General features: G+C 44.1%; 1 protein-coding gene across 1 annotated transcript in view; it reads left to right on the top strand.

The window, feature by feature from the left end:
• The window catches only part of FGFR2 (fibroblast growth factor receptor 2), a 116,499-nt gene that overhangs the window by 34,754 nt on the left and 67,466 nt on the right, over window positions 1–14,279 (top strand). The window contains exon 5 of the mRNA XM_017508566.2: window positions 9,258–9,427. Within this exon, the coding sequence (XP_017364055.1) occupies window positions 9,258–9,427 (170 nt within the window). The remainder of the gene's footprint in view (window positions 1–9,257; window positions 9,428–14,279) is intronic.

Genomic DNA, 14,279 nt, shown 5'->3' with positions numbered 1-14,279 from the left:
GAGGCAGTGGATCACTTGAGGTCAGGAATTCAAGACCAGTCTGGCCAACCTGGCGAAACCCTCGTCTCTACAAAAAATACATAAGTTAGCCAGGTGTGGTGGTGCATGCCTGTAATCCCAGCTACTCGGGAGGGTGAGGCATGAGAATCACTTGAACCCAGGAGGCGGAGGTTGCAGTGAGCCAAGATCATGCCACTGCACTTCAACCTGGGTGACAGAGTGAGACTCTGTCTCAAAAAAAAAAAAAAAAAGAATATCTCTGTTGCTTCCAAGTTTTGACAGTTGTGAATAAAGTTGCTACAGACATCTGTGTGCAGGTTTTTGCGTGGACATAGTTTTCAGTTACTGGGAGTAAATGTGAGGGAGTGCGATTGCTGGATTACGTGTCATAATCTTATGGTAAGAGTATACTTAGGTTTCTAGGAAACCACCACGCTGCCTTCCAAAGTGGCTGCACCATTTTGCATTCCCCCCAACAATGAATGAGAGCTCCTGTTACTCCATATCATTTGCTGTGCTCAGTGTTCTGGATTTTGGCCATTCTGATAGGTGTGTAGTGGTATTTTGTTGTTTTAATTTAAATTTCTCTGATGACATATGATGTGAAGCATCTTTTCATATGATTAATTATCACCTATGTATCTTCTTTGGTGAGATGTTTATTAAGGCTGTTGGCCCATGTTTTAATTAGGTTGTTTGTTTTCTTACTGTGGAGTTATGAGAGTTCTTTGTGTATTTTGGATAACAGTCCTTTATTACATCTCTTTTGCAAACATTTTCTCCCCACCACCTGTGGCATGCCTTTTCATTCTCTTGACAGGGTCTCTTGCAGAGCAGAAAATTTTAAGTTTTATGTAGTCTGGTTGTTTCTTTTATAGATGGTGCCTTTGGTGTTATATCTGAAACATCGTCAACAAACCCAAGGTCATCTAAATTTTTCTCCTCGGAGTATTATAGTTTGTGTTTTGTATTTATGTGTGTAGTCTATTTTAAGATGTGTGTAATCTACTTTTGTGAAGGGTGTAAGGTGTGTGTGTGTGAATTTACTTTTTAGCCTGTGGGTGTCCAGTGCAATAGTTTTGGCACTATTTGTTGAAAAGATTTGTCTTTTAGCTTTTAAAGGAAAAAGAGAAAATAGATATTGTTAGGTATCTGGAATAAATGAGTTCCTGAAGTGAAGATTTAGATTTGTCCCAGAGTCTCCAAGCAGCTTGGGCAAAAGGGAAATATTTTGGTTGATGCAGTTTTTACTTTTTGTCATGAGGAAGCTTAGGGCAGTGGTTCTCAAAGTGAAGTCCCTGGACCAGCGGCATCAGCATCCCCTGAGAACTCCCTAGAAATGCAGATTTCTTAGGCTCCTCCTCAGGCCCACTGCCTTAGAAACTCTGGGGGTGATTCTGATTCACACTGAAATCTGAGAACCACTGGCTTTGGAATTTGCACGCGGAGGTTTGCCCTGAATTCTGCCCTGAATGGGAGCTTACCATTAGCAGTCTTGTTCGTAAAACAGAGGATAATAAGGTGAGTGGAAGAATCTTCTGTGATTTGTACCAGCCTTCTAAAGAGGTTTTCATTATTGTTCTTTAATAAAAAGCACTGATAACAGTGGAGCACGTTGGTCGTTTCTTTCGGCCATTGGCTCTGGCATGCGCTGGAGGCAGAGATGCTGAGGGTCCACTCTCGATAGCCTCTATGCTGGCTGCTGGTTCCATCCAGGCCACCACGAACCCGATCAGGTGGAGAGAGTATCTCTTCTGACTTTATTGCTTGGAAAATTGTGGCTCAGGGAGCAAAAGCAGAGCTGCGTTTCAGTCATTGGCCTGCTGCATGAGGGCATCGTAGGGTCACGATGGGGGTGCAGTGAGAATGCTTGTACAGATGTTTACAGCTCTCAAGCGATACTGCATGTGGGTGCCCTCACTGTGGCTTGAGACATCAGATTGTGTCAGCTTGGTTTGGTTTGCATGCCTGGGAACTGTGTTGTCCTGGTGGTCAGCTACCTGCCTAATAGCAGGTTACCGGGAAACCACGTGAAGCAATAAAATGCAACAGCAAGGTATGGATTACGTAACAGGCAGGCTGAGTGGTTCTGAAGGATTCTGTGCTGTGGGCCTGACGCTTTGCATTGTGAATCCTGTTTCTGAGGCCCCAGGGCCCATGGAGAATGGCAAGGGGGTAGAGCGCCCATGTGATGAATGCCAGCCAACAGTGTACTTGCCGTCCCTTCACCTTGCAAGCAGGGTTCTTTTGTAATTAGCTCTCGAATGACACCAACCCTGCCCCCAAAATGGGTGCTCTGCAGTGATTAAGGGCTGGTGTTAGCTGTACCAGGGAGATACCGCTGTGGGAGGGGCCTGTTTGGTGCCTGTGAAACATTAGATGCTATTTAAAGTGATAGCAGTTTTTAGCTGGCTACTTGGCCTCTGCCATCTGTTAGTGTGATTAGGCTGGTCTGATTCACAGGTGCAGCCTGGGGCGGCTGAGATTAAGCAGCTGTGGCCTGTGTGGACAGAGGAATGCCATGGCCGGGGTAATTGGCAAGGCGGGAAAGGGGACGTTGCCATTAAAACAATTTTTTGCCACCTCAAGTGTCAAATGCTGACCCGATTAATAGGGAAAATTGCAGAAGCACCAAATTCCTTGCATTTTCAGCCACCTGGAAAATACCCATATGTCCAGATCGGTTTCTTTGCTGCCTTCTGATTGTCTGGAAATGCCACTGGGGTGTGTTTGAATGTTTTTCTGTAGGAACATTGACAAATGATGCTCCAGTGACCCTGTGTTGATGGTGACATTTTTGGGCTTTTCAAAGGTTTTTTTTTTTTTTTTTTGGATTGAGACATTGAAAATTTAGTTCTGTATCTTCTAGTTGGAAAAACATATTACAGGTTATTCCCTCTGCTGATATGCTAGATTACTGATCTGGTGGTTAATATAAGAAGTCAAGCTCAGCTGCCTGCTAGAGTTCTTTTTAGATTCTGTACAGAGTGCAAAAAGCTTGGGCGCCAAATGCAATGGCAAAAATAATCAAGAAGTAAAGGCTGGACATCGTGGCCCACACCTGTAATGCCAGCACTTTGGGAAGCTGAGGCGGGTGGATCACAAGGTCAGGAGTTCCAGACCAGCCTGGCCAGTATGGTCAAAACCCCATTTCTACTAAAAATACAAAAATTAGCCAGGCATGGTGGCGGGCACCTGTACTCCCAGCTATTTGGGAGGATGAGGCAGGAGAATCACTTGAACCCAGGAGGTGGAGGTTGCAGTGAGCTGAGGTTGCGCCACCACACTTTAGCCTGGGTGATAGCTGTCTCAAAAAAAATTTATATATATATATATATATATATATATATATATATATATAAAATCTAATAACATCATGTTGTACATGCATTGAAAAACCCAGCCATGGGGCAATTTGATCTGACTTTTTAAGTTGAGTTCTTCATCACAGATGTGTGCAGGGCATTCTCTGGTCCAATTTTAGCAGCTGACTAGCTGATGACCTCACACGGTACCAGCACTAGATGTTTCCCGAGTGGAACGGCCCTGTGACGTCATTACAAACCTGGCTGCCAGGAAATAATGCTGTTACACATGCCCCTCGGTGCAACACATTTTCTCCAGAAAGAAAGTTGCAATTTCAAATGCTAATTTTTGAAATGCGTCCAGATTGAGGGTTTTGAAAGGTTGGGAATTTATGCGTTTGTATAGGAAAGTATAACTTCACCTGCCTTCCCTAGATACCAGGTATGTTGATGGCTTATCTGGCAGCAAAGAGGGAGATACATATGCCCATTTGTTAGAGGCTTTTTATTGTCTCCAGCTTGCATTTCAGTGGTTAATGTTTCTGAAAAGTTTGAGACTTAGTTTTTGAGAAGATCATGATAGACGAAAAGTTCAGGTCCATTGCTGAACTTGAGGGAAATGATGGGAGAGACAGCTGTATCAAGACTCTTGCTGCTAAAGTGGTTCTTCCTCTCCAGTGTTGGGAGACAAGGTAATTTTCTATTTTGGTTTCATTCCTGTTGAGACCTGCAGATGCCCACACTCCATGTCAGGGAGAAAGGCTATTTTTTTTGGAAGTAACTAGGGAATATGAAGGTAGTTAGCCTGAGATTCCAAACTCATTTCATTGATTAACCCGCTGATAACAGTTTGGAGCCACCTTTGTTCTAATTAGGATTTTTACTTGGTAGAGATACTATCTAAGTTAATAATGGCAGGCTTCTTAGTTGTGTTGAAATTTCTAGGAATTGAAAAGAACAATATCAACAAAAAAAAACCCACACAGGCTTCGCAAATTTTTGGAAATTTCCTTTGTAATGAAAGTATCATTCAATAAGTTGGTTTGGGCCAGCACAGTGGCTCTTGCCTGTAATCCCAGCTACTTGGGAGGCTGAAGCAGGAGGATCGTGTGTACGCCGGAGTTTGAGACTAGCCTAGGTAACATAGCAAGACCCCATCTCCACAAAAAATAAAAAATGAGCCAGGTGTGGTGGCTCATTCATGCCTGTAGTCCCAGTTACTCGGGAGGCTGAGGTGGGAGGATCACTTGAGCCCAGGAGGTCAAGGCTGCAGTGAGCTGTGATCGTACCACTGCAGTGGAGCCTGGGCAACAGAGCAAAACCCTATCTCTTAAGAAAAAGAAAAAGCAGGTGTTGGTATTTTTATCCCGAAGACTAGAGATGATGTTGCATCTAATGGTTGGACCGAATATCTTTTCTTTCTCAGTCTCCTCCTTGGTCAAACGGCACAGCTGATGATTGGAAAAGTCTCTTCTGAAGGCAGATCTTGGGAATTTCCGTGGGCTAATGGTCTGCTAGTGGGCTCAGTCCTTTCACATGTGGTTAACTTGCTTGGTTTTAAAAACATGTATTTCTGATTGAATGCCTGGCTGGTTAGCAAGTTTTTAATGAGATTTCTCAAATAAAGCCACAGACATACCCCCTCATCATCATACCCTCACTCACATCTCCATGTTTTGTCAGATTTGTTTTCTCTTAGTTTATATCAAACTGAGAAAGAACTGCAGGATAGTGGGGAGCTCTGAGACATTTTTCCCCTGTCAGGGGCCAAAGCATTCAAATGTCCTGATTAGTGATATTTTTAAAAGCCCTAATTATAGACTTGAGACAGAGGCTTTAGTGGGGCTTTAGGGAGTTTGAGAGACTTAATCTAGGAGCTGAAACAGGCTGTGTTTTTAAAATTTTTTGCATCAATAAAAATACAGTTGGCAGTCATCAATGTCCGCTGCTCACATAAATCTTGAACTTTTGACTTAATTACCATGGGAGAGTTCAAAGGGCAGGCTGGAGTGGTTGAAGGAACACTGCTTAGGGAGCTGGAGATGTGCCTGGCCTCAGCGTGGCCTCTGGCTGTGTGACCTTGATCAAATCACTTAACCTTTCTGGATGACATTGATCACATCAGTCATTGGGCCAGATGGTCACCGAGGTCTCTTTTGGTACAGCCTGGTAATATGATTCCATGTTTCTCCTTTAAAGCATTAGGCTATGTTCTCTCTTTTTGGTTCCAGAAAGAGAGACAGAGTAGATTATAAACCTTAGATGTCAGCAGTGAGATATGTAAGGGTTGTGGAGGGGGGCAGGCCCAGCAGCCTATGGTTTCTCATTAAGTTTAAATTGCAGGGTCAAAAGAAATCATATAATCCTACCATTTGTTGACAGAATCAATACCTGCCTAGCACATAGATACCTGGAAAGTATGTTCGAACTGAAAGGGACCTTATCAGTGCAACTGCTTCATTTTATAGCTAAAGCTTTTAATAGTCATCCATCCATCCATCCATCCATCCATCCATCCATCCACCTACCCATCCATCCATCCATCCATCCATCCACCCATCCACCTATCCATCCATCCATCCATCCATCCATCCATCCATCCATCCAATAAACGCTTGAGTGCCTACCCCAGAGGCTGAAGACAACTCCAGGTCTCCCCTCTGGGTGCCCTACTCTTGTTGGAATATTTTTCAGTACAGAAACATACTGATGTTGGAAGCACGTTATCTGTCACAAAGAAGGGGCCCAGAGAAAGAGTGATAACTTCCCTGTGGGATGGGAATGATAAAGGCTGTGTTGAAGTCCTTTGAGGGAAGTTTCTGTGCTTTTATAAATCTCTCTTTAACCCATCGCATCTTAAAAGACTTCTGTTGTCTTCAAGTAAAATTCTTACTTAATATTATTATTAATATGCAATAACTATTACAGTGTAGAAAATAATTAGTAGGTATGCTACACGCTGGTGATGGGATTTTATTGATTGATTGATTGTGGCTGGGTCTTACTGTTCCTTTAATCAGCTCATTCTTAGTATTTAATGACCAGGAGAACGTCATTCTCATGGTACCTATTACATCAGAAGGTCTGAGAATGTCAGAGCCAAAGGAACCATACCTATCATTGAGGTTAAATTGTTTCCTTTACAGGTGGTTTAGTGTCATTCATTTCGAATGCCATTGGAAGCTTATACCACAGGTCTCTATTAGTTGACTTTAAGCCCATTCTTCATATACCTCTAAGGTATATAAAGTTCAGGGAAACTTATGTGTCCTTGGCTTGCAGATTCATTTGATTGATTGATTGATTGATTGATTGAGATGGAGTTTTGCTCTTGTTGCCCAGGCTGGAGTGCAATGGCACGATCTCGGCTCACTGCAACCTCTGCCTCCTGGGTTCAAGCGATTCTCCTGCATCAGCCTCCCAAGTAGCTTGGATTACAGGCATGTGCCACCATGCCCGGCTAATTTTTGTATGTTAGTAGAGACGGGGTTTCACCATGGTGGTTAGGCTGGTCTCAAACTCCTGATCTCAGGTGATCCACAGGCCTTGGTCTCCCAAAGTGCTGGGATTATAGGCATGAACCACTGTGCCTGGCCTGCAGATTCATTTTAAATAAGATTGTTGAGTAAACATCCCTGTTGAGCATCTACTATGGACAAGGCTGATCTCTGCTTTGGTAGATCATTAATTTGGTACATGAGTTCCTTCTCCAAATGACAGTTGTTAAAGCTGTTTGCAAGCCTTGGTATGAAAGGAGCTTCCTTAGGTAGAAGCACTGGTCCTAGGTGCCTGGACGGTGTTTCTCTCCAGCTGCTTTGCAGTTTTTGGGAGGCCCTGGCATTTCCATGTGTGGCCTTTCTGACTGCAAAAACATACGGGGGACACGAGGCTGCTGAGCAAGAAGACACAGTAGGGCTATTCTTACAGTATTATTATTTTTCTAGATCTTACAGATTCTTCAAGTTCATGTAAAGCTAATGTATTTCAGGAAGAGTTATTGTGAAAGTATAAAAGAGTTCCTCCCTTCCAGTATCAAGTTCATTAAACATATTTGTGAGCTTGACATTTAAAGAGCGGCTGTGTGCTGGTTGATGCTAGCTCTCACCAGAGTGGGGCTGGTCACACACGTGGGAGTCTGGGTGGAGGGTTGTGCCTAGATTTCATGGAACACCCCACCTTGGCTCTCCGAGACTCGGATGAGCAGCAGTGTGCCCGTGCCCTGCTGGATGGCTGTGTCTCTGTTTTGCAGAAGCAGATTTTATAGGTGTAGCTTTGGTGATTGAAATTTCACCCCAGGGAAGTGGCTACCTGCCAGAAATTCCAGTGAAATTATTTCACCTTAGTCCTTAAATCATTCCTGAGGCACCAGGACAAAGGTGCGGGTTGCCCGTGTGCTGTTGCTGCAGGTCAGGGCTGCATGGGTGTGCGATGGTCTGGGGCGGTTCCTGTGCTGTTACAGTCTCCACCATGGCTTGGCCCAGTGAGAGCAGAAAAGAACAACATTCCTAGTTCCTTCAGCTAAATCCCACTTTTTTTTTTTTTTAAGGGAACATAAAAATCATGCACGTATCTGTCGATTTCTTTTATGTAAAAAAGAAAGGACATTCCACAGGATCAGCTCAGCAGTAATTGATGCTATCTGAAAGAGTTACTGCATTAATATTTAGCTAATTCATATGAATAGGCTATTGTGTTTACTTAAACAAATGACATGAGTGCAGACACCTGACAGCATGAGGTATGCTTTTCATTTAGGTCAGATTTGTAAACGTCTTTGTGTAGCGACAAAGCTCACTATTTGTTTTGTGCTCTCAATGGGTTCTTTTTAGTGGCTGTGGCTGTGGTTGGATTTTTCTAAGTAGAAGCTTTTAAAATGAAAGATTATTGAAATTGTTTCAGTATACGCCAGGCCCTGAGAGTCTTGTGATGAATAGGAATCAAGTACTCCCTGGTGAACCTTCAAGAGAATAGGTGCGTTTGTGGGCATTCAACACCCAAAGCCAAATGGCTACCCAGTTGCAAATGCAACTGGATTCAAAGGAAAGAATTTAGCCTCTGTTCCTTCTTTCTCCTCCCTCCTCTTCCTTCCTCCAGACTTCATAGTTTTGCCCCCTTCCCACTGTTTTAGCATCATATAGATGTCACCTAAATCCTCCACTTTGACACTTAGATAAGTCGGGGATAAAGATACAGCCTGCCCTTGTAAAGACATCTCAGCCCTACCCTTGACAACGGGTTTCAAGAGCAAGTGTGAAGGCCAGTTGGGGTAGGTGTTTGGATGCACTGATTTCAATTCCGAATTGTACCCCAAGAGTCTGGCTGCTAAGTGAAGGGGATTGTTATCCCCTGGGGTTGTGCTCTATCACCCACAGAACAGAGGAGACTTCTAAATATGCATCAGAGACAAAGCCTCTGACAGTTTTTTTGGTTTGTCATATAAGTTCTGAGAAATGTATGAATCCTGCTCTGGGTTATTTTATTAGAATGATAATTTGTACTGTTCCTTTAAAGTAAGGCTCCAATGGATAAGTTGATAAGGCTTTTGAGAGCAACTTGTTTTTACTAGTGTGTATATGTGATCATTTAATAGGTGTGGCAATCCAAAATGATATATTTTTGGAGGACTCAGCTGTTATGGTTGTATATGTTGTTCATTTGTATATAAAGTAGCATTTAAAAATGTGATTTGGCACCAAGAACAAGAGAGAGAAAGGGCCTCAGACACTTTTTTCCTCCCCTGTTAATAGACATGAACAGTCCCTCTCTGGGACCTTCTACTCAGCCAGCTGGATTAGACTCCTGAAAATACTTTCCAAATGTAAATATTACCCACAGATTTTTAAAATAGCCTATCATTTACCTGCAAAGCAAAATGATCTTACCTGTTTGGAGTGTACTCACAGAGGGGAAGCTATCCGCCGGTATACATTCTAATATTGTTTTCCAAAACAGGAGCACCATACTGGACCAACACAGAAAAGATGGAAAAGCGGCTCCATGCTGTGCCTGCGGCCAACACTGTCAAGTTTCGCTGCCCAGCGGGGGGGAACCCAACACCAACCATGCGGTGGCTGAAGAACGGGAAGGAGTTTAAGCAGGAGCATCGCATTGGAGGCTACAAGGTAGAATTAAACTTTGGAAACATTATATTTCTTACATTTTTGTTTGTTTATTATTATTATTGTTTTTGAGATGGAGTCTTGCTCTGTCACTCAGGCTGGAGTGCAGTGGCACGACCTCGGCTCACTGCAACCTCCGCCTCCTGGGTTCAAGCGATTCTTCTGCCTCAGCCTCCCGAGTAACTGGGACTACAGGAACGTGCCAACACGCCCGGCTAATTTTTTGTATTTTTAGTAGAGAGGGGGTTTCACCGTGCTAGCCAGGATGGTGTTGACCTCCTCATCTCATGATCCGCCCTCCTTGGCCTCCCAAAGTCCTGGGATTACGGGCGTGAGCCATTGTGCCCGGCCCTATGTTTTTGTTTATTTTTTAAAATGCTCAAAAGTTAGTAGGAATTAGAAGGAATACTTTAACAAGGATCAGTAATTGCCATAATTGCCCATGTCAGGGTTTGATATTAAAAAAAATATTATTCTGGACTTGCATGTAATTTTAAAGTACAATCCCCATTTTTGTTGTTCTTCATATGAGGAGAGTTTAATAACAGAAGGGCGGAAGGTTGAGAGTCTGTTTTCTATATGCTTTATAGTGTATAAAACTAAAATGGGTGTGGAATTTGAGAAGGCATAGTTGCCCTGTCAGAGCGGGATTGCATGAAGAGCAAGGGGACTTGGGTTAGAGACTGGAGAATGAAATATGATGCACTGAGAGAGAGTGCGTGGAGATGACAGAGGCAATCTGCTGTCCTCCTTGAAGGATTCTGAAGGGCTCCTCACACAACACTGTGAAATTTAGTCTCATCACTCCCTAGAGAGTTTGACATTGACATGTCTCCCTGCAGATGCCTGCACATGCTCCTTCTAGCCTTTGTTCATCCATTTAGCAGACATTGATTGAGCCCCCTATATGCCAGTCACCCTCCTAGGCTCTGGGGACATGAGAGGGTAAGGCGTGGCCCCAACTTTGAGGGGCTCCTAGTCCAGTCCAACTGGGGAGGCAGATGAGAACTCTGGCAACAGGAGGGGACACAGGTTTGGTTGAAGTCGCAGGAGCATGCAGCACCCCATGGATATGTATGGAAAGGTGACATTGGCTGTTTGGAAGAATAAGGAGAAAGCAGGTCAGAAAGGATTCAGGTCTGAGTTGGAGGGAAAATTGTCTCAGAAGGAGAGAGATGGAATTTCCAAATTATTTAGTATGGAAGGGGAGAACTAATAGTTGATCATATGAAGAGGACCGAAGGAAACCTTATGATGAAATTCTCTGTTGCATTTGGAACATAAGTGGACATATTAGTTACCTGTTGCTGCATAACAAATTGCCCCAAGGTGTGGTAGCTTTCAGCAACATTTATTACCTCACTGTTTCCTGGATCAGGAATGAAGGTGTGGCTTAGCTGGGTCTTCTGTCTCTAGCTGTCTCACAGGACAGTAAGCAAGGAAGGGTTAAGGCTGAGGTCTCATCGGAAGGCTTAATTGGGGAAGCAACTGCTATATGGTTGCTCTCAGGATTCACTTCCTTGCAGAGGGCCTCAGTTCCTCACTGGCTATTGGTTGGGGCCATCCCATCTGTTCCATGCCACATGGGCCTCTTCATAGAGCAGCTACTGTCAGCAGGTTGAGCAAGCAAGGAGGGAGGGAGGGAGAGAGAGAGAGAGGTCGGGGGGAGGGTGCAGGATCACTGAAGTCACAGCCTTTTGTAACCTAGTGTTGAAGTGTCCGTCGCCCTTTTTGCTTTTTTCCATTATTAAGCAAGTCACTAGGGAGGAGGTTGCCTAAGGACATGAATGCCAGGAGACACGGGGATCCCTGGGAGCCACCTGGGAAAACTGCACTGTGGGAGGAATAGAGACACTCTTTAGCTCAGACCTCAGGCCCTCTAGAGCCAGGTGGGGAGGATTTCTCAGTAGCAGCAGTGGGATGTCCAGGACTGTGTCTGTGCGTTTAACACACCAGCATCACTTTACCTCCATCATTGCTGTGGGTAAATGAGCCTCCTTTCCACCTAAAAACACCCCAAGCCCTTTTCTGAAATCCCATAGTTATTCATCTTTAAAGGATTATTTGCTTCTGCAAAAGTTTTTGCCTTTTTGTTTTAACACTTAAAAATTAACATCTAGAGGCCAAAATTTAGAGGAAAATGGGGACAGCTTACGAGTAAGTTTCTAAGACAGCATGGTGGGCAGTTAACACGTGAAACAGTTATGAGGCAGAGCTGCTAGCAGGTGCGTACTGTTGAAGCTTGAAAGTAGAAATACTTCAGTTGTTTTCCACAACTCCCACTTGTTGGTAGAAGCAGGAGGCAGGGGGTAATTTGTCCTTCTGTTAGTTCTGTCCTTAGACCAGATATGATGAGATTGAAAGGCTGGCTCTTTTAAAAGAAATCTTTTTGAAAAAAAAGTAGTTACAGATTTCATGAGGGGATGCTGGTTAGAAGAGTTAAACCACTAAAACCATGGCCCCTGGGATTGTTTTAACCACCAAATGCTTTCTGAAACTCACATAATTGATGCAGTTCCAATGATTTATTTAAATGCAATCTGAATGTGAGACTGGTGGTCAAAATCTTGGTGGTTAACTAATTTCATCAATTAAGACAGCCTTGTAAATAAGTACAAAGAGGAATTGGTGAGCCTCCAGAGACCCCTGGGCTCAAAATAAATGGAACTGACATCATTATTACGGGGAAGGAGCTTTTTGCAAATCTGAATTAGTGATTACGAATATGCTGAGAGACTAAGAGGGCCTAATGAGAAAATGCTGCTTGATTTTTAGCAGGTGCAGTTCAGTGTTAATTACCGATGCCAACATTCCACTAGACGAAGAGCACCTATGTTCTAAAAGCAAAATGAAGACTCTCAGCAGAATGCCTTTAGCCTGTGCCCATGGAGTGCAGATGACCAAAGCACTTTTGTTGTGTCACATTGAGCCGTTTCTGGAGGGAAAAGGAAATGGAAGTTCAGTGTGTGGGACAAAAAACCTCATATATATTTTGCTTTACTTCCCCCCCCCAAAAAAAAAAAAAAAGGCAATCAAGGGAAGAGGACTGTACCTTCTGATATAGCGTGCTGGCGTGGTCCTCGCCTTTCCGGTTCTCTTGTGGAGAAAGAGGCTGTGGCTGTGGGGGGGCGGGGGGTGGCCTGGGAGGTGGGCCGCCTGGGAGGTGGGGCCACTAGTTGGAGAGGTGGTCAGCCCAGATGGATCAAGGGCTTTTCACGACAGCAGAAGCATGGAATGTTCATTTTGGAGATGCCAGAAACTCTTAGAAATTCCATCAAGTCCTAGGGGCTTCTGGGGCTTGAAAAGACAGATCTCTCATCTCCTGGGAAGGAAGGTTCCTTTAGTTCCCTAAGGCATCATCTTTGCTAATGATGTGTTAAGCTAACCCCCACCCCGTCCCCCCCACTCCCCCCCACCCCCATCCTGTCCCGGAGTCATTGGAGCTCAAAGAGGCTCATTCCCACCTGTGGGCCTTCCCGCTGGGGAGCTCCCGGCTGGCTGTGGCCCACTCTTGCTTCAGAGAGTCCTTGTGGGGACCTGACCAGGGCAGACTTTGGGGAGCATGGTCCTGGCGTTGGGTTTTCCCTCTGATGTTTTCTTTGTTATCTATATAAACTTAAAGAAGTGTGCCTCTGGGTTGGGCACAGTGACACTGTAATCCCAGTGCTTTGGGAGGCTGAGGCAGGAGGATCATTTGAGGCCAGGAGCATAAGGTCAGCTTAGGCAATACAGTGAGATCCCCATTTCTACAAAAAATTAACAATTATCTGGGTGTGGTAGTGCTCACCTGTAGTCCCATCTACTCAAGAAGCTGGGTGGGAGGATCACTTGAGCCCAGGAGTTTGGGGCTGCAGTGTGCTGCTATTGTGCCTCTGCAGTCTAGTCTGGAGGATAGAGCAAGACTGTCGGAAAAAAAAAAGATACCTTTGAACGTTTTACTTGAGGGAACTATATTGTCATTTTTATTCCTCAGCACTTCCCCAAAAGGAAAGAGACCTAAATGAAACTCGGAGGGCCTGACACCTAACTGTTCCATGACTGACTCCTGTCCATTTGCCACTTTATTTTATTTTTACTTTTTGAGATTTGAGTTTTGTTCTTGCTGCCCAGGCTGGAGTGCAGTGGCACAGTCTTGGCTCATTGCAACCTCTGCCTCTCAGGTTCGAGTGATTCTCCTGCCTTAACCTCCCAAATAGCTGGGATTCCAGGCATGTGCCACCATGCCCAGCTAATTTTGTATTTTCAGTAGAGATGGGGTTTCACAATGTTGGTCATGCTGGTCTTGAACTCCTGACCTCAAGTGATCCACCCACCTCGGCTTCCCAGAGTGTTGGGATTATAGGCTTGAGCCACCCCACCTGGCCCATTTGCCACTTTATTTAATAAAGAAGCAAAATGTCAAGTTTTCCAAGATACATTTTTCCAGAAGGCAAAGACCTGAAAACCTTCTTCAAACAGATGTTTGCTATTTCCACGATTTTTTTTCCTTTATAAATCTCCTCATTCCATAAACTTTGATTGCGCTTTGGTGGCCTGTCCATCTCATTCTTTCTACCTGTTTATGGATCGGGCACCTTGGCCCCCAGCCCCTGCATTACAGTTTGTTTTGAAATGGCATGCAAGTGTGGCCAATAGAGGGAGGAGGGAAGACCAAAAAAGCAAAACATAGTCAAAGAGAATTATGAAATGGGACAGAAAGCTCATTTTCACTGAAATGACCAATAGAACTATTTGGTATTCTGCAGTTCAGTCTTGTTTATCAAAGAACCCATGCTGAGCCATCCTTAGGTGATTAAGAATCAACTTATTATTTTTAAAGTATGTGAGCAAAGTCTTGCTGGCTGTTAATCATACG

Source organism: Cebus imitator, unplaced genomic scaffold (genome assembly GCF_001604975.1).
Source record: "Cebus imitator isolate Cc_AM_T3 unplaced genomic scaffold, Cebus_imitator-1.0 Scaffold396, whole genome shotgun sequence".
Lineage (NCBI taxonomy): Eukaryota > Metazoa > Chordata > Mammalia > Primates > Cebidae > Cebus > Cebus imitator.
The sequence above is the reverse complement of the archived record's forward strand: the minus strand, read 5'-3'. Positions and strand labels throughout refer to the sequence as shown.